The sequence below is a fragment of the Balearica regulorum genome, chromosome 5 (genome assembly GCF_011004875.1).
Source record: "Balearica regulorum gibbericeps isolate bBalReg1 chromosome 5, bBalReg1.pri, whole genome shotgun sequence".
Classification (NCBI taxonomy): domain Eukaryota; kingdom Metazoa; phylum Chordata; class Aves; order Gruiformes; family Gruidae; genus Balearica; species Balearica regulorum.
In genome coordinates, this window is record NC_046188.1 from 27,311,409 (window position 1) to 27,335,636 (window position 24,228).

At 34.3% G+C, this 24,228-nt stretch overlaps 1 protein-coding gene across 2 annotated transcripts in view; it reads right to left on the minus strand.

Moving 5' to 3' along the window:
- The window catches only part of TTC6 (tetratricopeptide repeat domain 6), a 63,177-nt gene that overhangs the window by 14,334 nt on the left and 24,615 nt on the right, over positions 1-24,228 (minus strand). For both annotated transcript variants that reach the window (XM_075753951.1, XM_075753950.1), the window contains exons 9-25: positions 23,321-23,422; positions 21,670-21,732; positions 19,372-19,799; positions 17,194-17,680; positions 15,036-15,165; positions 13,483-13,658; positions 12,901-13,037; positions 10,868-11,037; positions 10,287-10,407; positions 8,698-8,848; positions 7,446-7,528; positions 6,032-6,108; positions 5,016-5,176; positions 2,907-3,041; positions 1,467-1,616; positions 1,061-1,201; positions 93-206 (exon numbers count right to left, since the gene is read on the minus strand). In XM_075753951.1, coding sequence (XP_075610066.1) covers positions 93-206; positions 1,061-1,201; positions 1,467-1,616; positions 2,907-3,041; positions 5,016-5,176; positions 6,032-6,108; positions 7,446-7,528; positions 8,698-8,848; positions 10,287-10,407; positions 10,868-11,037; positions 12,901-13,037; positions 13,483-13,658; positions 15,036-15,165; positions 17,194-17,680; positions 19,372-19,799; positions 21,670-21,732; positions 23,321-23,422 — 2,826 coding nt within the window. The remainder of the gene's footprint in view (positions 1-92; positions 207-1,060; positions 1,202-1,466; positions 1,617-2,906; positions 3,042-5,015; positions 5,177-6,031; positions 6,109-7,445; positions 7,529-8,697; positions 8,849-10,286; positions 10,408-10,867; positions 11,038-12,900; positions 13,038-13,482; positions 13,659-15,035; positions 15,166-17,193; positions 17,681-19,371; positions 19,800-21,669; positions 21,733-23,320; positions 23,423-24,228) is intronic.

Consider the following 24,228-nt stretch of genomic DNA (forward strand, 5'->3'; position numbering starts at 1 on the left):
GGTCAGAAATTTTGACTAATTTTCAATAACAGGTTACTAGCTAATATGAATACCTGAGTCCTCATGTGATGTTGAAAAAAATTAATACGTACCTTTCTGAAGTCCTTTATTTGATGATAACAGATGGCTCTGTTATAATATGCCAAAATACAGGTTTTGTTGAGGTCGATAGTTTTGGAAAGATCTTCAATTGCAGCTTTAAATGTCTGCAAATGAAGAAACACTACGTATAAGTTGTAATTCAGAGTTCATGGCACAACATATTCTTCCTCAAATAATAGCCTATTGTAAAATTTTATTTCATGGTTTTACATTTTGATTCTTAATCAGTACTGGAAGGTATCCAACCATTTCACTATGCCCTCTATGGACTACTTACTGCAGATCTTACTGCAGTGGGAGCACTTCAGAAGCTCTTTTTGTACAAAGGCTGGGCAAGCAAACATTCTTAATGTATTTTACATCACATCCATATACTGCAAAACATAATCAATCCTTAATTTTACTAGCTTACATTTTATATCTTAACCTAACATAGAAGGTATTTTTTGTGGAGTTTCAGTACTGATATCACTAGGTAAGAATCTGTGCTTTGGAACTTAAGAGGAGAATAACTAGATAGATGCTCAGTAGCTTTTCCAACCCACCAATTATTTTCAGTTATGTAGAACAACCAGAGAGTAGCTTCAATGGGGAATAGAAAGTATAATAATCAAGTGGAATTCCTGGTTTGCATCAGCAACACTTTTACCTTTATTTCACCATTCATAGAATCGTAGAATGGTTTGGGTTGGAAGGGACCTTAAAGATCATCTAGTTCCAACCCCCCAGCTACGGGCAGGGACACCCTCCACTAGACCACGTTGCCCAAAGCCTCATCCAATCTGGTCTTAAACACTTCCAGGGAGAGGGCCTCTACAACCTCTCCGGGCAACCTGTTCCAGTGCCTCACCACTCTAAGAGTACCATTATAAGAGACACCATTATAAAGTGTCTAGTAGGATTTAAGTTTTATTAGCTTTTAAGGGAGAATGCAAAAGTACAATAAATACAGTCTCACCTTATTTTGATACTTTAAAGTTCCTCGGTAAAAATAAGCTTGCACACTGTCAGGAAGAATTTTGATTGCCTCATTGCAATTCAGAATTGCCTTAGAGTATCTACCCTTACTTCCATAGTAAGCAGCACGACTCATATACGCCTGCAGAGGTGAAGACAGAATGATGATATGGTAAAAAAAAAAAGCTTTGCTTGGCATTATAAAACAAGAGTTAAATAGAAGACAGAAATTACAAATTTTATAAAAACATACATCTTACGAAGCTTGCCATTTCTTTTATTTAATGCTTGCCATCTGCTTGCTGGCAGATTACAAGGCAACACACCCATAAATGCAAAATCTCTCAGTCTTTGAAGCCATCCAAAAATGCATCACAGAAACAAACTATCAGGAGTCTTTATATTACCTGGAAATGTGATGGACAAAGGGCAAGCACTCGATTGAAATCTCGGATGCACTTAGCTTCTCTGAGCTGCATTCTACACAGCCCTCGCTGATAAAAAGCATCAGGGTAACTTGAATGTAGTCTAATAGCCATACTAAAAGCATCACGGGCCTAAAAGGATGACATATCATCTGGGTTAAATATGGACTGTTTGTACAGCTGAAACCATAGGCTGACTCTTTTGTACAGCTAGGTATGACTGATTCTTGCAGTTGGAACCATGTACCTGCATTGGTTTTTATCACTTTCATCCATTTACTGCTTCTTAAATTTTTGTAATGTTTAACACCCTAATGCAATTATTACCTGAAGGAGGCACAATCTAACTCATTTACTAATCTCATTTCTTCAGTGAGATTGCAAAAGTTTAACCAGGCACATCTCTTCTGTCTGTAAGAGCTGAACAGTGAAGTTGTTTGGGTTTTTTTTAGTAACGGACAATGGATTAACATGGCTAGTATGCAAGTCCTTTAAAATCCATCCAGACAGTTTTTTACTCTGCATTGCACAGTAGCTTACAACGTCATGGGATTTTCCAGGATCTACAGCTGTAATATGAGATGTACATTGACACAGAACATCACCTTTTGCAATTTTCATGTATTACCAGAGTAGATATTTCAGACAATTTTGACAGTCTGCTTCCAAAAGAATATGATTTATGACAAATGGGGGTGGAAGTAGACAAGGCAAGAGAATTATTCTCTTCCCTGTGAAATTCTGATATTTCAAATGTTTCTAGTTTGTCTTGAGTCTTTTAAGCAAATCAACAACTGAAACATATTTACTAAAATAACATAGAAAACATTTACATGGACTCAGAGTAGGCCTGCCACAAAGCTCACTGATATGCTTTCAATAGTTTTCAACAAAGTCTCTAATACAGTTAAAAGTATTGATTTTCTTGAAAGAAGGGAAATATATTTTTCCTAGGTAATGCAGTTTATTTCTCAAGTATAAGTGCCAAAGAGAACCAGTTAGGGGTTTTATGAGCTACAGTAATATAGAAAATAGTTAACAAATTACAACCAACTCCATAATACAATATTCTAGGAATTCCTTTGTCAAAGTTTACTACCAATTTACTAAGCCACCAATAATACTACATGACTGTTGTTTAAGATGTGTGAAGACATTGATAAATAGATAAGAAAGTCATGTCGGTTTTTTATTCCATCAGAAAGGAAATTAATGACATCATACATTAAAAAATCAGAACATTAGCACTGGAAAAATTACTCACTAACTTGCAAGACAGTCTAATGTACATCTTGAGTTTAAAAAAACAGCTAAAGGCAGTAGAAGCTGTTTAAAATATTGAAATCATTCACTCAGTTATCATAGTTGTTGTTTACAAGCAGTGGAATCAAAGGCTAATATATTCTATATAATTAATACAACCTGTAATAAACTTTTTTGCTCCATGTAACACAGGCCTGTGAGATAATACATTTCTGCAGCTTCAAATGTATTAGGCAGGATTTTTGCTGAGGTCATCAGGAGCTTCATAGCGTTTTTAAAACTTCTCACAGCATCCTACAATACAAAGAATATTAATAGTTGTAAAGCACTTAAATGAACATCTGCAAGATTTGTTAGACATTTTAAATTATTTTGAAATGTTTTTCTTCTTAGTCTTTGGAACATTATGGTAAAAATGACTAGTCTAGTGTTCCTTGACGTTACTGAAGTTACACACACTCTTGATCTCTGAATGGTTCATATTAATAACTGATTAGAAAAACAAAAAAATATTCTTGAGTTTTATTTATATGTGACAAAGCAGCTCATGTACATGATCTAAAGCTATCATGCAGTTAGTTTATACTGTTATTTAGGTATGTAGTTAATTATAATCATTTATTAATTTTATTTATATTTATTTCCTCAGGAAGAAAAGGTATACCTTTTTATGAAGTCTGATGATAATGAAGTACTTGCTATAGGTTTCTTTATGTAAATAATAACAAACTATAGACAACTTACATAAATTTAATAACCACTAAGAAATATATGGAAAGGATCAATCCTATATATGCATTGAAGGAACTTAAGTGAATAGCCTCTCAGAATCTTACCATGTCTCACAGATCTGAGCAACAATTTATGCATATTTAATAATACTTTGATTTAAAGAAGGGTGTAAGGAAAACAGCCAAAAAATTAAGAACTGTTCAAGATAAGCCATTCCTCAGCCTTTGAGGATTATGAAGGGACCACAGTTCAAAGTTTCAATATCAACAAGAGTAAAAGAACTATAGCATTTTTTCTTAAGCGAGTCTTTCAAGATGAAGAACTATTTGTTTAGAAAAATCAGTTTGAAATACCAGTGCCCATAGGGCTGGCTGTCTGCAAATACTACACCTGCCTCCCTTGTCAAGGGAGTAAAAGTTTTAAAAACAGGTCTGCATTTACTGCTATTTAAAAATCATTTTTCTCTATCCCTACAGTTCAAAAATACTCTGAAGAGGAAAAAGAACTGTAGCTACCTGAACTCACTCACATATAATTCTAAAGGCACAGCTGATTCTCAGTGTGCTATAGCCTGAAGTCTGATCATGTTCCCAGTGTATTGTGTCATTCCTCTCCAAGAGAGGTGGCAATGCAAGTCGTCACCTCTGGGTGAAGCACTCTGAGAAATCAGGGAATAACTAATACACATTCTCTCAGCCACGTCAACTGAAATGGGATGAATTGGATCACAGTCTTTAACTCAGCATTCTTTCAGACAGCCAAACTAGTAATATCCCATTATGGTTTGAGACAAATGAAACACCCAAGCCTAACAAAAAAACCTGAATGGATCAAGAGGTTTTATTATAATTTTTGGAAAGTGCACACCTTTAAAAAGAACCTGCAAACACGAGGCTAAGAGGAAACAGACCATGCATTTCAAACACAGAACTCAATAAACAGTAGATTCAACGTTTTACTGCTGCTGTTGTGTTTAGGGAAACAGGACTCTGTACATTTTGTATAAACAAATAGGACTGTACAAAAAGAAACAGCTAATCCATACTGCCAATTTCAACAATTCTGCAGGCCTCAAATACTGGCTAACTGCAGGTCTAAGAGGAGTGACAATATTGGTTAAACAATATGATACATGAATATTCACAAAGCTGGGAATATACCTGTAATTATAGATTATATATTCAGTTCACATATATGAATTAAACTTTTGTACTGAATTTTATTAGACAAAAAATGCTAGACACACTTCTGCATTATTTTATTTCAAAAGCAGCAAAATTATGACATATAATGCACCTCAATCTACATAATTGTATCTTTCAATTTATCATCTTAAATGTTTTAAAATTAAAATGGCCTAATTTATGCTGAACTATTAGTGCTGTTGAAAATTCTTAGTCGGGTCTTCTTTTAATTTAAACAATGAGGTACTCTGAAGGTTTATTTATATAGTAGCACATTTCATAAAATATTAAAAGAATACAGAAAGAAAAACACTGTCTGGCTTGGCATGTATATAACGTAAATTTTTCTAACCTTAGTTTTCTTGGCTTTCATTTGTATTTTTCCTAAAATAACAAACATTGCAGGCTCAGGCTGAGTTGCAGTAGCTTCTTGTAAGCACTCTATGGCCTTACTGTGATTTTGACAAAATGACTGAATGAGCCCTTGCTGAACAGGCTGAGATGTAAAGGAATCTGGAAGGAAACCACCATGAAAAACAATGTCTTTTACATCAACCTTTATGTTTTACAGTGTAAAAACCTTTAAGTTATATGCAAACTTTAAAATGCTATTAAAATATTTGGAGTATCACAGCTTGTTTTAACATCCATAAAAATATAAGTGTAAACTAAATTGCTACAAAAGTCTGAGATTGAACAGTTATTTATCAGTGAATGTAGTTTGATTGCTAAACATCTGCAAATATTCACCTCTTTCTCCACATATCTAAGGCTTTGCTCTGCAGAAGTATCACCATATGTCTGCTTTGTTTGTTTTTTGTAGTCTTGTGCCCTGTGTATCCATCCACTCTTGGTCACTACCAGAGACAGGAAATGCATCTCTATCGTATGGCTATTCATATGAATTCACCAAGAGCTTCAGGACGCACTGAACACTGCCCCACACATAACAAGGAACTACTATACTGCAAGATTTTTACTGTTCAAATGCATTGGGAAGGTTCAGTTCTAAAGCTATTTGATATTTGTTAGGAAAGACTGCACATAAGTACACAACAGAATCCTTACTCACTATTCCTTTAAACCAGAAATTACCAATATCGAAGGTAGAAATAAAAAAAAAAGAACTCAAAAGATAAAGGAAATTCTGAAATCACAAGTGATATTACAAGCAATAGCGTACTCTGTTATCTTTGAAGGCTTCAGACCTGCAAACAAAATAGATAGTATGTTCCTATATTTTAGCTGAGTCATGATAACTAACTTATTTGCAAGCTTGAACTTTTTTTTTTTTTTAACAATTCCTTGGTTACAAACTGTTGCCATGGTTCACAAATATCTAGGAAAATTGATGGAAATTGATGTTACCTTCATCCATTTGTGCAAGTTGGTAAATACATAAACTTGCTAGCTCATATTTCTTCAACTCCATTAAATACTGTCCCCTGTAATGAAATATTCGTTGGATGTAATTAGTAAAACTATTTCAGGCATTTCTTTCAAAGTGCAAATACTACTGAAATATGTTTTCATTAGTATAAAAAGAGAAAAAGGAAAAATAATGCCTTCCAATAAAAACATCCAAAGTTTTGGGGTTTTTTTCATCAGAAGTATCTGTTGATTTTTTTTCTTCTCTCATATCACAGTACCAAGAAATTTTATGCTTACTTCTCTTCAGATTGTAGGAGTTACAAAAATACATTTGGATTCCACAGGTAGCAATCCTTACAATCTCAAGAACTGCAACAATAATCTTAATAATACTGTTTCTAAAATCTACCACAGACTGATAGCTGATGATAGATACATTTGTTTCTAATGGTAATATTTTGCCTCTTCACATATCGGCATCAGTATAAGAGGTCAAACCACATGGAGACAAGCTGAGTAAACCAACCCTTAAAACTGGTAAAATACAGTATTACTGGCTGGAACATAGTAACTAATTCTCCTAATACACCTGCGGAATATTATCCTAGCATGTCCTCCTTAGATCTTACAGCTTGTCAGAGGAGGAAACAGCTTTATCTAGTAATCTATTTTTTAGTCCGGATAAAGGTCACCACTTCTCACTGGGCTGAAGATGGGGAAGAAGAATAGTTCAAATCTAAATTGGCCTGGACTCATTCCTTCACATTCTTTGCATTATGGAATCACAGAATTTTTAAGGTTGGAAAAGACCTCCAAGATCATCAAGTCCAACCATCAACCCAACACCACTATGTCTACTAAACCATGTCCCGAAGTATCACATCATCACGTTTTTTGAACACCTCCAGGGACGGTGACCCCACCACCTCTCTGGGCAGCCTGTTCCAATGCCTGACCACTCTCTCAGCAAAGAAATTTTTCCTAATATCTAATCTAAACCTCCCCTGATGCAATTTGAGATGATTTATGTGGATTATAAATGTGGATTCTGCAGATAAATCCACTTGGGGAAAACATTTAAAACTATTAATTTTTTAAAAGTTCAGACTTGCTTTTTTTGTCCCAGCACCTATTTACTTCTTTTTTCCCAGAAATTATATATACCTCAAAGAGCAGAATCCTGTATATGAAACAAGGTTCCTCCCTCCAAGGTAACCGTTACAATAGTTGGGTGACACTATGCAGGTAAAGTTCTTCATGTTTGAAAATGCTATGAAAATACTACATTTTTAAAATCCATTCAGAGCAGGTTTCAAAGAATACAAGGGTATCTACCAACAGCATTCCAAATGGACTTTTTTTTTTTTTAAACTGAGATATCTATGAAGTTCTTGACTAATCGCTTTCCTACCTTAATATGCAAAGTTGTGATTTATTTGGATAAAGATGAATGGCTCTGCTTATATCCTTCAGAGCATTTGGTAAATTATTAATCTGTAATTTACAAAGAAAAAAACAGCAATTTAATTGCTAATATGAACACAATTTGGAGACAATTACTATTTCTGTAAATGTGATTCTGCAGGATGTAATGCCCACATGGTAACAACTCACAAGGAACATACACCTACTGTAAAGGAGCTCAATGTTTTTAATAAAGGTCTGAAACATTTATCCTACATATTTTCATACTATCCTACAGGGCAGATCCAAACTCCAGACAGTTTCTCTACTTTTCCAAAATCCAAAGAGTCTGGACTATTGGGAAGGAGACTAGGTCGTGACATTCACATGCACATGTCCTAATGAATCTTCATTGCTGTAATGAATTTGCACTTATTTTTCAAATGTCTGTGCATGTGGTCCTATTTACTGTGCTTCAGATGCTGACGAGAAAGGAGATCATTATAATGAAGATCCCAAGGACTCGTTCATCCCGCTGGCATAGCTGCTAACTGGAATTCCCATTAAAGAACAGCATTGATGGAATGCATGTACTTTATTTTACTGCTTTACACTGAAATTAAAAAAAAGTAAAAAAACCCCACCCCACCCCCAAAAAAAACAACCAAAAAAAACCACCCTGCAAAAGCAACTGGAGCATTAGTAGATGATCTCAAATATATACTATCAGGCACAAGTTCTTAAAAACAGTATATAAAAAAAAAATTAACAGTGTAAGCAATTTCTCAAAACATTTTGAAAACAAACTAAGCACTGAGACACAATAGTTGTTTGAATACTGCCAATGAAGTCTACAGAAATTAGGTCACATAGAATACTCAATTCCTTGTACTCCTGAGAGGGTCTCAAAAAAACAACTACTAACAGAAACTATTCTCAAATCCCATGCAAAAGTAAAAAACATTGTTTCAGAGTAAATTAATATATTGAAAATGTTTTCACTTCCATTTTAAAGCTCAGATTAGATGTACACTGATGTAGAAAAGATAAAATGACACTTGAAATATTTTGTGTCATTGCATTACATGCCAACAATATTATACAATTGCAATGTATGTAGTTCTATTACTTGAAACATAGAGCTATAAGCAGGTTCTAACATCTGTGTAACATCAAGGCATAAGTATTAAAATAGTCACAATCATAAATATAAATAAACATGTATTAAGTGGCAAACAAAAGCAAAAAGAATGTATTACCTTCTGATATGCTTGCGCTCTGCATACATAGGCTCGAACATTGAGAGGATCAATTCCAATGGCATTAGTAAACTGTTGAATAGCTTCATAGTATTGATTGAGGTGCAACAGCAGTATCAAACCAATATTTAGGTAAGCAAAGATGACAGAGCTAAAAACAGAAAATGTATTTCCTTTTGCTATTGTACGAAATATGTCAGTGTATTAACCACAACATACACAGCCTTCATCTACTGCTATGATATTTACCACATATCTATTTTGTGATCACACTGAACTAAAGAATTGTAATTGCCAGCAGAGGAGATGATAGCTCATTAAAAAAAAAAATCACCATTTCAGTAGCTTGTGATGTTTGACTGCACACTAGAGGCTCTCTGATCACCAAAACCAGCACTCCAAATGCTAATTGTGAGGAAATGATGACAACCATCTGTTATAGAAGCTGGACTAGAAATAGAGCTAGCTGATAATATTGTATATACTGAATACTCCAAGAAATACTTAATTCTTGAACACAAAAAACACATTGTAGTTTTTAAAAAAGGACAAAGCTTACATGTTTTCCATCTAGCCTGGTCCCTTATTTTCTGTCATTTCACTTGGCTAGCTGCTAGGGAGACCTGGATTTCCAAGATCTGCAACATCTTGTGCAGTCCACTCTTACAGACTGTTTCTAGGCAAAGTTCAAGACTCCTTATAGCAGAGCCAAGACAAAGGAAGAGCTGAGGGGTCTTTAGGCCTACCACAGATTGGAATGGAAGCCTTTGCTCAAGACAGGACTGTTGAGGTTGCCCAAGGCTGAACAAGAACTCAATTCCTTTAGAGTAAGATAATTCATAGAATCTTTAAGGTTGGAAAAGGCCTCTAAGATCATCAAGTTCAACCGTCAACCCAACACCACCATGTCTACTAAACCATGTACTGAAGTGCTACGTCTACATGTTTTTTGAACACAAAATTAATGCAGTTAACTGGTATGGGAGGCTTGTTGCATATTTTAAGACCATTTGCATGGCAGGGCTGCTGCAGATATAATTGGTTTCTGATGTATTTTTAAGTGGTAGGAAAAAATGCAATTCAGAAGAACCACATCAGCTTCAGTCACCAAATAACTCTATTTTATTTTACTTTCTTTCAGGGATACCATCTACTGGCTTTTGCTAAAGAAATTATGGTAGCATTTTATTTGGGGAAAAAAAATAGTTTAACTTTTTACCTGCATTGTGGACAGATTCCCTCCCAAAAGACCAATGGAATTATTATGGCATGAGTAGTCAACTTTAATTAGGACTTGAGTTTCATCTTTTGTCTGCCTACCCTGAATAATTTATTTGCCAAGTTGCCATGTAAGACAAAACAAAATTTCATTTTTAATTTCATTTTACATTAATAATTATTTTTATTACACTCAGACTATAGTAAATGAGGAAAAAGATACTAAAAGAAGATAACATGGTTTTGCGTGGTTTAATTCCAGTCTATTTGCTGAATAACAGTTCTGATTCCACTTCCCTTTATTAGTACTTGTATGCTACCAGGTAATCAGAATATAAACAAAATACATTAAAATTCTCAAGTCAAATCACCTGTCCAAAGCTAAGACACTTTCAAAGTCACAGATTGCAAGTGACCATTGACACTGTTCTGAGTAAACGATCCCACGATGAAGAAAAGAACAGAAATTTTCCTGAGTGTCATTGATGAGTACTGTAGGAGAGGGAAAATACAAATCAACTGTTCAGATATTGACATATATTTCACTTATTCCATGCAACTTATTTGCACGTTACTGTTTAGTTTCTTAGAGTTTTATAAAATATCATAAACTATAACATAACATACTAGATCATAAGAGAAACTGTTCATGTGGCACAAAATACCTTCAAGACATTTAGATTTCTCAATTACATCCACTCAAATTGTTAAAAGTGAATTAGAAAAGCTTAGGAAGCAGAGGCAAAATAACTGAAGAATAGCAACAGCAGCAAGAGAAATGTCTAATAGCAAACTTAATAGAAATGAAAAGGAGTAAGTTATTACCAAACACTGAATGACATATTTGCAACATGAAATATCTGTGTTATATTGCAGTATAGTGATTACTGGTGAACGGTCATTCATCTTTTTAATGATAAACATATACACCATTAAAAGAAACAAACAATACCAGAAACACTGAAGTCCTGCACAGCTCTTTTTGGATCAATCTGTCGCAGTATGCAACCTCTATAATAGAATGCTAACCAACAAGAAGGGTCTAGATGAACTGCCGCTGCTAAGTCTTGTATTGCATTTCTATACTGCTGCTGCTTCGCATACACTCTTCCTCGATAGAGCCTAAAAAGGAAGAAAATTTTTCTTTAAATATACTTTCCCTTAGAAAATTATACCTACTGCACTTGCACAAATCAAGTTCAATATAATAGAACCATGTATTAGCTTTGGGAATCACAGAGTTTAGTGGAACTCTCTTCAAGGTCATCCATAGCCTATTGGTACAGCAGTTTCTGTATGGGAAATACCAAATTTTGTTAAATCTGATTTAAAAGAAAAAATTTAAAACTGCTCCTATTACTATTAAAGTTTTCTGAAAACATCCATCCTATTCTTCAATATTTCTTTCAGACAAGTTTACAAAATCAGATCCTACTATTTTACACTATTCTACCCTCAAATTCAGGAAGCTAGCAATACATTTAAACAAGATAAATCATAAGCACAGGTAAAAAGTGTGATTAGACAACAATGGCTGTAAAATTATCTAATCAATGCAAAATGTAATATATAAAACATTTTTCTATTACTGAAGATAGCTTTAAGATTAAGCAGGTCTTACCATTCCACTTCTATGCAGAATTATGCAAAATATTTGAGACTCCTTTTTAAAACTTACACAGTAAAGTCAGTTAGTTCCTCAAGAATTTAAATCACGTGCTTAGCTCGACACAAACACAAGGCACTGATACTAATCATACCCACAGAGCCCATGCATCAACACGTGAGCCTCAATGAACTAGTGAATTTCAGGAAGCCAAATGCAGTTTTATGTTGCTTCAAGTTTTTATTTCAAAGTCAGAGTTTTAAGGAGCATCTGCAAATTACTTTAGTAGCATAGGAATCTAAAGTCATAAGAAAGCTTTGCATGATTCTGTGGTTCCCTGTGATGAAGGACATGGACTGACAGGTAGAAGATACACATAGGGGAATCCTTTCCCAGCCATTTCTAACCATTCCAGCATAAGACATCTGAACTTAGATGTCTATTTGTAGATGTCTACAACATATGTTAGGTGTCTGACTTTCCATTACAGTTGATGAAGATCTAGTCAACATAGTCCAAGGACATGGGAGCAATTCAGTTCATCTAAAAATATACACTTACTGGCTCTTTAGCTGAACAGCTGTCAGGCTTTATAGACGAGTCTATATTCAGCCTACCTAGAGTCTACTAGCTGTCTTCATTAGATTGTTCTTGGTGACAATGGCTGCTCAGACACTTACATCCCATGGATACAGCAAGCTGACACCTAAATTCAGATATCATACTTTGGTATTGAATATCTGCTTTTATTTTTATTTTACATCTGTTTTCATGATTCCAGAATAGAGTATAAAAAGAATGTAAATCTTTGCAGGAATGATATTAAAAACAAGTCACATTTTCTAGTAGGGAAATCATATAAATTTTTTTCAGTCTTTGTAAGTCAAACCTCAAAATCATCATTATAATTCCAAAATGAAGATGCTTCTCATTCATAATTCAAAATTTCACAGAAAATATTAATTCAGCATATTGCTAAAACTAGAGGTGTCAAGGCAACCAATGGGAATTAGGCATAGAACTATGTAATCCTTAAGGACATTCTTCATTTTGAGCATGTATTTAAATCCAGCTCTTTAGAGCAAAGCACACATGCATGTGCTTAAGTCCAACTGACTATGTATTTGCATTACTCCAGCGGGATCTAAGCACATGGTTCTGTGCTTAGCTAAATTAAGGTCTAGGGACTAATCCAAAGTCATTAAAGCAATACAAAGATTCCCCAATGAATATCATGGCCTAGAAGTTGTCTTCTATTTCTATTAGACACCTCTTTGGAAATGCAATTTCTTTATTATTGTTTAATGCATATTCAGTCTTTCACATATTAATATTATTTTAATAATCCACGTAGAATTCAAATACTTTTGTCAAACTACCTCGCCTGAGCATTGCTGGGGTCTTCCTTGATCACAGCTGTAAAATCCTGAATAGCTATAGTCAAAACTGAATGGTCAAAGAAATGTATTCCATGTTTCATAAGTGCATCTGTTCTTTTTGGGTTATACTGAAAACACTATAATGAAAAAAAATAAGTACATTATGTTATTCCTCATTCTTATTTCTAATGATTAAAAGTCTTAACCAGCATAAAAAGAACATATTCTTTTATTCTCAGACATTCTTTTTTATTCCTTTGTCCTCTATTGTCTATTATCATTTCCATTAACTGTAAAGTGAAATAAAATGTGATGCAAGCTCATTAATGGCTGATAATTTGTAGACATTCAAATTAATTTACTGAATGAGCCAGCAGGAGTAACAGAAATTACTTATTTATTTCCATAGCACTTATTTTTTTTAAACATCATTTATTTGATAGTATATCTGTTCTACAAACTTTTTTGAAAGGATATCTGTTCTACAAGCTACTTAACAGATATATCCAAATACTGTTTACTTTTATTAAAGTTACACAGAAGTTACTACATTATCATAACAATACAAAAAAGTGAACTTACTTTGGCGTAATCATCCATGGCCAATAACAATTGATTTTCTTCAAAATACAACTCAGCTCTCCTAAAATAAATGTCATCATCTGTAGGACTGCATTGTATTGCAGAGCTATAATTGAGGATTGCCAATGCATTATCACCCTGTTTTCTGTAAATTTCAGCCCTTGACAGGTATGTATCTGAAACAACCACCCAAAATATAAAAGGCACTATTTAGCAGCAAAATAATAAGTCATCTCCTCCTTACAGGGTAATTAACACAAGCAGTAGAAATAGAACAGTAGATTATACAAAGGTCAGGAAGTCCTCAAAACTCAAAAGTGTAAAGCTACAGCTGTGTGCTCAACCATGGAGCCCATGCAGCTGTAAACTGGTAGCTCTTGCAGGATTCACAGGTACTAAAAATCTTTGCTCACTGTAGAGCTCTATAGAAATGGCCCATCAAGCCATTTAGTGTAGACCTGTTGATCACAAACAAATATGAAGAGATTTAGTTTAAATGGGCCCACACATTATTTATCCCATTGCATTGGGTCTGGTCAGGATAAAGTTAACTTTATTTTTAACTCCAAGTATTGCTGAACAATGCTTGCACAGTATCAAGGCTTTATTTCTTATTTTTCTTTTCCCCCTATGCGCTCTCCCCAGCCAGTAGGCTGGGGCTGGGCAAGAAGCTGGGAAAGGACACAGCTGGGACAGCTGACTTCAGTAGGCCAAAGGGATATTCCATACCATATAACGTCGTGGCCAGCAACAAAAAACTAATGGTAGAGGAAGAAGTGGGGGGAGGTCTTCCAAGTCCATGTCCAATTAAAATTTCCTTTGTTGCAGCCTGTGACCATTGCCTCCTGTTTTGCTGTGCATCTCTCAAAAGAGTCTGACTCTGTCCTCTCTGTTACCACCCATTATGTAGCTGAGAAGAGATTTCCCTCTTAGCCATACTTTCTCCAGGCTAAGTAACTCATCTCCCTCAGCCTTTCCTTATACAACTTTGGCTACCTGAGACCATCTTAATGGCTTTCCAATGGACTGTCTCCAGCTTGTCTCTCATACCAGGGGTTCCAAAACTGGACAAAGTATTGGAGGTGCAGCACAACAACGTGGCAGAGGGGAATCACTTCCTCTGACCTGCAGGGCCTGGTCTGTCAGCCAGAGGTGGTATCTTTCCCTTTTAACCTCCTCCTTCCCAGTTTAAAGGGTACAGCAGAACAGGGCTGACAAGCACAAGAGCACACTGTCTCCATTACAGGATTGTTATCAGCTTTCACTGTTAAATTAATGGATACAATTTCCATCAGCCCTCCTTTTTTTTTTTTTTTTTGCATTTTTTAAGAACACACTAAAACTAAGTTCTTATTCTCACTTTAAAAAACCAGCTTCTGTCCCAAGCCTTTGAAGATTCATGTTTGCTTTAAAATATTTTTTGTAATAAGGATAAAACAACTGATACAAGGTTAAATACATACAGAAATATTTGCAGAACTAAGGCCAAAGGCAACTAGAGAAAAAACACTATGAAAAATTAAACTGTTAAGTTACACTTCAATGATACTTACCTGCTTTATTTTTGCTCCATTTAGTTATAAAATTTAGGTCATCCAAAGCAGCAGAAATTCTGTCTTGAAAGAGGTAAATCAAATGTCTATGCCAGTAAGCATTAAGCAGCAGTGGTTCTAAGCTTATAGCCTATAAACAAAATAAGTAAATAATTTATATTGCAGAAGGAACTTCTCAACTGTGCTAATAATAGTACATAGGAAATAAGAACATTTTTGCACTGAAATGATTATTATATTTTTAAGAAAATTCCTACATTGACAAACTTTTACTTAACCAAGAAATCTGAAAAATTTGACTAGTGTTACTTGTTTACCTAAAAGCATTGTGTACTTACACGTATGCAGAATCAGAGTCCAAGCTACCAGAATATAGTCTGTAAACTATTTCTAGGATCCATAAACTACACAGGAATTGTGTTCATATGTCTTAAAGAGAAAAGTCAGTAATGTTTTCACTAAAATATGCAATAGGAATGGCAAGCAATTTTGACAGTTGATATCAGCCCATTGGTCAAAGGGCCACAGTTCCAGGGTGTGGGATTTTTAGCCTTTCAGATCCTTTATGGTCTGTTTCTAAAGTCTGGGGTGAATAAAAAAGATACAAGATAATCATTGAGTTTCTACGAATATAGTCAATTTTCTGGTCAGATAATTTATGAAGTTTGGAAGGTAATATGTACAGACTGCAGGTACATAAAATAGGTCCCTATGTCCCATTAAAATTTTAAAAAAAAAAATATTTATCTCCAAGAGAAGCATTAACAGAAATGGTGTTAGAAAAGGAAATTTCACCCTAAGAAAATATGCATTTTGGGAAAGGCACACTCTAGAAAGAGAGTAAAATCTTTAGGGTGGATCTTACTGTAGGACACACTGTGAGCATCCTTAAAATTTATTGCAGCTTGAGACTGTTAGCTGAAAGGAATGCAGAAACCAACAAGAAGCCAAGCTGGTTTGTACTTCATTGTTTCATTCCTCTGCACATTTCCAAATACTCCAACTGAGCTTTGCATTTTAGCAAAAGAAACACTATTTACATTATTTAAAGATGCCTGGTTAGATTGTTTTCAGGGACAGTGGCAGATTGATGGTGTTCTACTCATACAGAGCACTATCAACACAAAAGATCTGGTTCAATTCTGCATTATCAAGCACTCCAGTACAAGGATCATGAACCCCAAAGCAGCTGCTGAGGAATACTTCTCCAAACACCACATGCTGTGTTAAGAGCCAAGATGTTGGTTAAGTAAAGGAGGACATCTTTTTCTATACAACGTTACACATAGGATGAAGTACTTTGGGGTCCCAAACTGGTTATGACTAGCTGTGTGTAATATAGATGTTAAATGACAATGAAAATACCATACCGAAAGTACAATGCATGATTCCTCCACCCAGTTTTCACAATCGTACAAAACTCTACCATTGTTTAAAGAATGGCTTTGAAAGCATTTACAGCTTCCACATTTATATTATAGAGTTTAAAAATATTCTTTTCATTTCTTTTTTTTCAGTAATGTTTATATTCTATTTTGGTTGTTTCTTTCTAGTTGTGCAGGGTCTTGGGCAGAAGTAATGGCAGGTTTGTAGCACTTTTACAGTGCTACAAGTTCCCTTTATGGGAACTTAAAAGTGTTGAAAAAATAAACATACATAGAAAAACACTAGTATTATTGTATAAAATGGTTTATACAAAAAGATGGTTTAATTATAAACAAAAAGATGGTTTAATTATAAACAGGAAATACATGACTTTTCAATTTATTTGCTTACTATGCTTTTGCAGAAATTAAAAATATATTTGCCAGCTTTGCCAGCAGCAAAACTTTAAGCAAAAGACTTTCTGTCCTTTTTGTCTATCCTATCTCCAACTCCACTTAGGAGTGTTGTATCCTGGGCAATGGTCTCCAAAGAAACATTATGGTGCTTGGACAACACTATGGTAAATAAACACAGTTTATTAAGAGTCTGCATCTTCATTCTAGCAGGACTAAACTTGGATCATGCTGTCTTACAAAGGTAAAAGGTGGCAGTGTTCAGCTAGTTATCGGCTCTCCTGCTTCTAATTCTTCACCTGTTGAAGAACTCAGATGCTTAGCCAAAAAAAAAAAAAAAAAAGATGCTTGATAGAAGTAAAACATGGCATTAAACTTACTTTTTCCAAGTCATCCATAGCTGACTTTAACTTGCCTAACTTTCTTTGTATTGCTCCACGCCTGCAGTAGTGAAAAGCTGAAGAACGCTCTTCCTTTTCTATTAGCTCAGTCAACCTTCTTTCTTCTTCTTCTAAATCTTCAATACTAACTGTTGCACCTTCAAGAAGAACAGGTTGTATTGAGTCAACTAGTTCTATTTGTAGATTTGCTTCTTTAGAGTCCACTGTCTCAGTTCCTTTCAGTAATTCAGTATCCTTCTCCTCAGAAGCAGTCCCACTAGGAGGGAAAGTTTCATCAAACCAGCAGGTCCATATTCCACTGACCCACATGCGAGCAGAAGTTTCTTTTGGAATTCCACCCCTCATTTCTGCAAACTTTTCAAAATCTAACAAGCAAGGGATGCTGTGGCTCTGATATTGTTTGATTGCTGCAGACACCTTGATACTGAATTTATCATGAATACAAAGTCTTCCCAGAGACACAGACCTAAGGAAAAATATATTAAAAATAACTAAAGGTTCCCAGATATATTAATGATATCAAATTGCAATAAGCCAGTCAACTATTCAAAAACCTACTGTTAGTTCTCTTGTTAATCATGATTTTTTAACTTATCAGTCTTCAATCAAAAAACATTATTGAAGCCACAGGTAAGCACAATTGTTCTGAATGATTCATGTCCCCAAAAAGTTCAGCACTTACTCGCAGTTGCATGCTTATTTCCTCCAAATCTAACAGGTTTACAAGGACAATGCTAAACCTAAGAAAGGACAATATTTCAGAGTGGACAATTACCAGCCTGGCTAAATGATGATAAATCCTAGATGGATGAATATATCAATGATAGATCCCAATGACATTAGGAAGAGGCCAGAATAACAAGCAGAAACAGCACCACCCAGAGGTGAAAAAAAGCACTTGAATTTACAAGGACATTTCCAAAATTATAATCTGGCAAAATTCATAGTTTCCAAGATGAGAACCTTTCATAAACGTTCAATATCAACATCTACTTTGAGACGTCAAAGTGAAAAAAACCCAACCCAAAAGTCTTTAACAGAAACACTTAATCTTTATCACAAACAATATCAGACTTGCTAACATAGAAGGGAATACCAGAAGGGAGAAAATATTTTATACATATATATATTTGTAATACTATGACCTAATATTTATACATATGTTTATTTTACACATAAGGATCCTACTAGGAAAAAAAAGGAAAATTAAATAAAAAATGTAGCAGGCTCATGCATAAATGACGTGCAAAATAGTACAAAGATGAAATCCCCTTGGTTTAGCAAAAGTGATATGAAAGCCTTAGACAGCAAAGAACATACAGTACCCCTGTCTAAAACAAGACTTTGAAAAAAGGCCACCTTCTCCCTTAGTCACAGGTCTCTCTACCAGTATATCACACCATTTAAGTAGCTTTGATTTTCTTAAGAATAAACCTACTGAAAGATGCTTAAAAGCAGAAAAAAGAAGAGTCTGAATGGAAAACTGGTCTGAAGGACCACGCCTGAGCATCAGTGTAAGTACAATGTGGACACATATGACTGCACACAAAAATAGACAACATTTGGGTGGGGGGTTGCAGGTCACACTTCGAGCATAAGTATTTAAGAAATATAAAAAAAACTAGCAAGAACATGAATTTATTTTCTTTTCTTTTTTTTTTAATACTTGAATATTTTCTAAGGTACCCCATATCTGAAGTATGTAAATAATAAACATTCACTAGAAAAACATGAAAACAAAAGGTTAAAAGCTACTACTTGTTTGATGTAATCTACAAAGTTCATGCTACAAAGGAGGTTAGTCCAGCCTAGCATTTCGGTTTCCTAAGAACTTGTCTTTCAAAAGCAAGCAGTTTGACTATTTTATCATGCATTTATAGTTAGATAAAACTTTTTCTGTTGTTGCATGAACCAACACCATTTCTATTTAAAGTGCAGTATGTACTAAATGTCCTCAAGATGCCTGAGCAGTTTGGATTTTTTTCTTTGCATTAAAAACTATATATTATTCCTAAATAACTGAACTATTATTACTTAATTTCAGAGCAATATCTAATATTAAAAAGATAAATTAGATAATACAGCTCTAATTAGATAATACAGCTACAAATTAAAATATATTCTTTAAAAAGGCAATATACATTAATTAAAGAAAACCTTTTAAGAATCTTTGGAGGTTGACTTAATTTCTTAATCACAGCTTCTAATATTCTAGGACTTATTATTTTCTTTGATTTCTTTGTTTTCCTTCTTCTTGGGAAAACAGTGCATTTAATCCCAGCCTTTTGAGGTCGCTCCACAAGAACAATGTCATTCTCACTATCCTCTTGTCCAGTCAAAGTAGGCATTTTTTCTACTGGTATGTCTGTCTGCATTGACTGAGGATCATCACAGAGTTGATTCAGTAGATGCTTGGTAGGGGAGCTTTTCCCAATCTCTGTCTCAACCTCTGTCTCAGCTATCCGTTGCTTCATAACCTTCAACTCTTTCATGCTGGTTTTGAAATTAGCTGACATATTTAACGTAGTTTCATCTTTGAAAGCTGTCATCTCGAGAGCTGAGACTGATCTTTTAATCAAACTTGTCTGTTAAAAAAAAGGAAACTTAATTTATTTAGATATTCATTTGAAATAAGTTTTATATATCACATTTCCTTAGTTTTAATGGACTGGATTATATTTTATGTAAAATTGTAAAGAAAAAGAAAGAGAGCAACATGGGGACCACACAGCTGAAAAAAAATTATAGTATTTAATGGGAAAAAGATGTGCATACCTCAGGATGTGTGTCAAAGCAAAGAGATCTGAAACATTAATTCAAAGCTACGTGAAGCTCCTAAAGGGCTAAAATAATTTTTTTCTAAAAAGCATCACAAGAAATTTGAATTAAATATCCGCAATCCTTGTAGGAAAGTTAAATTTTAAAATCAAAAATGTATGCCACTGGCGGTGGCATTTACAAAAAGATGAACTGAGATATATTCATGAACTTGGAAGACAAGACAGGAAGATTGTACTAGTGTATTATATGAAAACACAGTTAATATCTGAATGGAATAATGCACCCTCATACTTCAAGTCCCCATCCCTGAATCACCTGACAAAATCAAAAGAATAACTGTTATCTTCTGGTGTTTAATTGTTATTAATTATTAAGCAAGTACTATTTGCAATAACAAATGTATTGCTTCTCAGTCTTTTTGTTAATTCCAGTTCACTAAATTGCACTATAATAGTAAGCATAACACATCTTTGACAAAGAAATTAGAATGCCATTTCGTGTCCACTGCCTGAAATTTAAAGAGGATTACACTTGTTAGTAATGAATAAAATAAATAAAAACATAAATGAAACATTGAATAATTTTGAATAACTTTAAATTAGAAAGACAATCTTTATTTTAATAATAATTTAAACCACTCAAGTAAGTTAATATCTTTATTTGTGGTAATGCATTAAACTCTGAAGCTTTGAAAAGATAAAAAAAATCTCAATGTCACAAGTGTGATGCTTTTCTTTAGGAAAATTATATTTTTTTAAAAAAATCTAAGCTTCAATACTGATTTATTGAAAAGCTGAAACTCAATGTGAAGCTATCATTTATCACTACACGTATCTATTGTTAGCTGTCATTTATCACCAAATCAAATAGTTTGACTGCAAATTGCAGAAATATTGAATTGTTACTTGATAAATTCTTTTACTGAACTATGCATAATTTTGTTAAAGGATAGCTATCTGAATTCAACAAGACTACTTCTATTTGAACATGAAACTAATATTTTAAAAATCAAGCATCAATGCTCTAGTTCTAATTGCAAATCTGGTGTTTATATTATTTTAGTTATCATTGCATACAAACTGCTGCCATGCTTCATGTCCACCTAAAATAACATGGTCACAACATTTTAAGCAGGTCTTTACAGACTATATAGAAATTTTAAATAAATATATACTCCTGAAATTCTTACTGAAAATCAAACTTGTCAATAAAATATTACTTGTATAATGCTATCAAGGTGATCTTTGAACAAGTGTAAAATTTGCACTGTTTATTGCTGCTTTATGTATTTTGTGAAGCAACTAAACTTCAATAGCCATTAAAAGTATATAGCACTTTACAGATTGGAAATTTGACAACACTGATGCCCTGAAATCTCTGAAATCCAAGGACTGACACTCTAAATCTTTACTCTGATATGTTGTTCCACTCATTTCAGGTGAGCTAGAGCACAGATTACTCACACTTATCTCTACCCAAATGCCTGTAAAGTTAACAAGGGTTTCCATTGCAGAGCTATGTTCTCCTATTTAATAAAACCAATCCACTTGAAAAAGAACCTTTGAGACTTTCACTTTTGCATCCAATAGGAAAATATTAAGTTCAGTTCAGTGGAAGAATTTCTTCCACAAAATCACAGTTCGGGAACAAATACAAGTAAATATAAAATAATACCTCTGAGCTCTCACTGTCAGAAAAATCAGGCAAGGATTGGCATCTTCTGAGTAAACTTTTTGTCTATAGATTTAAAAAAAAAAGCAAAATAAGTCTGAATTAGTCTGAGCCTAATATGAATAGAGCTTTCAAATACATTCTGCTTTTAAAAGCAGACACTGCTAAAAATAGAGCTAGTATCCAAAGAAATCTGTATTTTCACCAAAAAAAAACCAAACCAACTTTTGCCAGAGTGAAGGACTGCATTTGTCTGGATTTCTGGATGTCTTAAGCTCATTCCACTGCCAGATGTCCAAAAATCCAAGACACATTCAATGCACTCGTATAGATTAATGCTAAAGAGCAAGTGTAGTCAGTGGACATATTGTATATATGTACTGTAGACGCTCCAATCTCAGAACACATTGTGAATATGCCGTACTGTTGATCACCTAGTGAATTTACTGCATGCATGGAAATGTCTTTCCAATTAACATGTTTTAAGCCAGACACTTCTTAAAAGTGTCATATTTGCTCCGCATTAAATGACATTAGCCACACACATATTTCTATATTGGGAATCCCGGACCAAAAAAATGGCCACATAACATCACTACAACCATAATTTCCTATGAGAATATTACTTCTACCTGAGAATCTGTATGTGCTTTATCTGTTTTTAATAGTTGTTAACAGACCTACTTGTAGCATAGTAACAGGAGGGTTTTTTTCAGTAAAAGAGACACTTCCAATAAGTCCACAAGTAAATGTGCAATAAAATACAATATTTTAGTAACTGTAGACTTTATTACTTCCCATTATCACATCTAATGGCCCAGTCAACCTGTAGGCCAAGGACTACCAGCACTTTTCAGCTCTGCTGGACAATTACAAATCAGTTTGTAGTTACATATATAGCCATAACCTCGTTGTGCCTGCAGTCAAACATGATACAAAATTCCAAATAGTTTTTAGCCAAACACAAAATAACTATTTTAAGTTGCTGTTGCCAGAGGACACAGAAGATGTGCAAAGCCGATCGCAAAATTCTTCCTTTTTGACATACTGAATATGGTTCTCGTCATTATTTCTAGCCAGCTCCTGCAAGAAATGTTCAAACCAGCAAGTGTTCCTTTACCATAATTGAATTTATCTTTTTGTTCCACTTCAATGTCATCTACAAGTCATATTCTCTGTAATGACATATCCTCAGATACTCAGTCACTATTAAAAAAGCTTCTTCCAAGAACAAAAGCAAGCATGTCTTGTCCAGCATGTTTCACCTTCAAATAGGAAACACATTACCCAACATATCTTAACTGCTCTAATAGTCCAAACTTGCAGATGGAGCCCTAAATTTTCATATCAAACAGTGCTTTCAAGCACTAAATTATACCTGAGAGCTCAGTTGCAGTAATAATATGCTAACCTCAGTTTGCCCATTTCTGGCTCCAAATACATCCACTCATGCATTAGTTGTCCTCAATTCCAGCTGAGGTCTCAGCAATATCCCTGGTCAGTTGCAAAGTTTCAGCTGTTTTAGCTACTAGAACACTCAGTTGTACCTCAGATTCTCTAGTAAAGAAGTATTTTCTTATGACTAGATCTTCAAACTTGTTTTGCTATCTTAATTTTTAGTGTTACATTAAAAAAATTGTACCATCATACACACCATTCCATAACCGCAGAAATCATGATCATCTTGCTCAGCTTCTAAGTCTTCTTCATGATCAGTGAAAAAGTCTTCAAATACAACATCCTCAATAACATTGCTCTGAAATATTAATATATTTGCATACTTTAATGTGCAACACTTATTTTAGTCAGCTATAGAAAACATAGTAACTGATAAATAAAGCCTATAACATACTTGAGCTAAAGATTTATGATGATCAAGACCAACATCACAGATGCCGTTTATCTTAGGCTTCTGATGGAGCACATTCTTTAATGTGATTAAAAATCACATGGCGCAAAAAGGGCAGAGACCTGAGGAAACTGATTATTGCTACCTGATTCTCTAAAGTTCTTACCTTTAGCTTTGGTAATTTAGGTCAGGTCACAGTAGTCCATAGAGTAACAAGAACACAGGTCTCAATTTGGTCATAGTAAGACTAGGAGATAGGGAATTATGTCAGGTTTATTCCTGCTATCAATTAATCCACGCATAAGAGTGCTTTACCTCTTGCACAGGAGTGTGAACTGGTCACAAATCCTAGTTTCTTTGTAAACCTTTGCCATATGAAGGTGCGGAGTGCTACAAATACAGGCATACAACAGGCACGTCCTTTTGCATGAATGGCTCCTCTCTTGCAATAATGTAATCATAGTGGAGATTTTACATTGAAAACATTTCAAAACTCAAAAGGATTGTCATTTTCTAAAACAGACTTTGTTGAATATAAGAAACATTTTCTTACATTTTAATAGAAATCACTGCCAGCATAGCATAGAAGAAAAACTACACAAAAGTAGCTTTCAACATAAATGTAAAGACATTAAGCAAGATAATATAACAGCAAGTGGTAACTAAGAATAATTACTACCAGAAACTTTATTATTGTAGAAAATTAAACAATA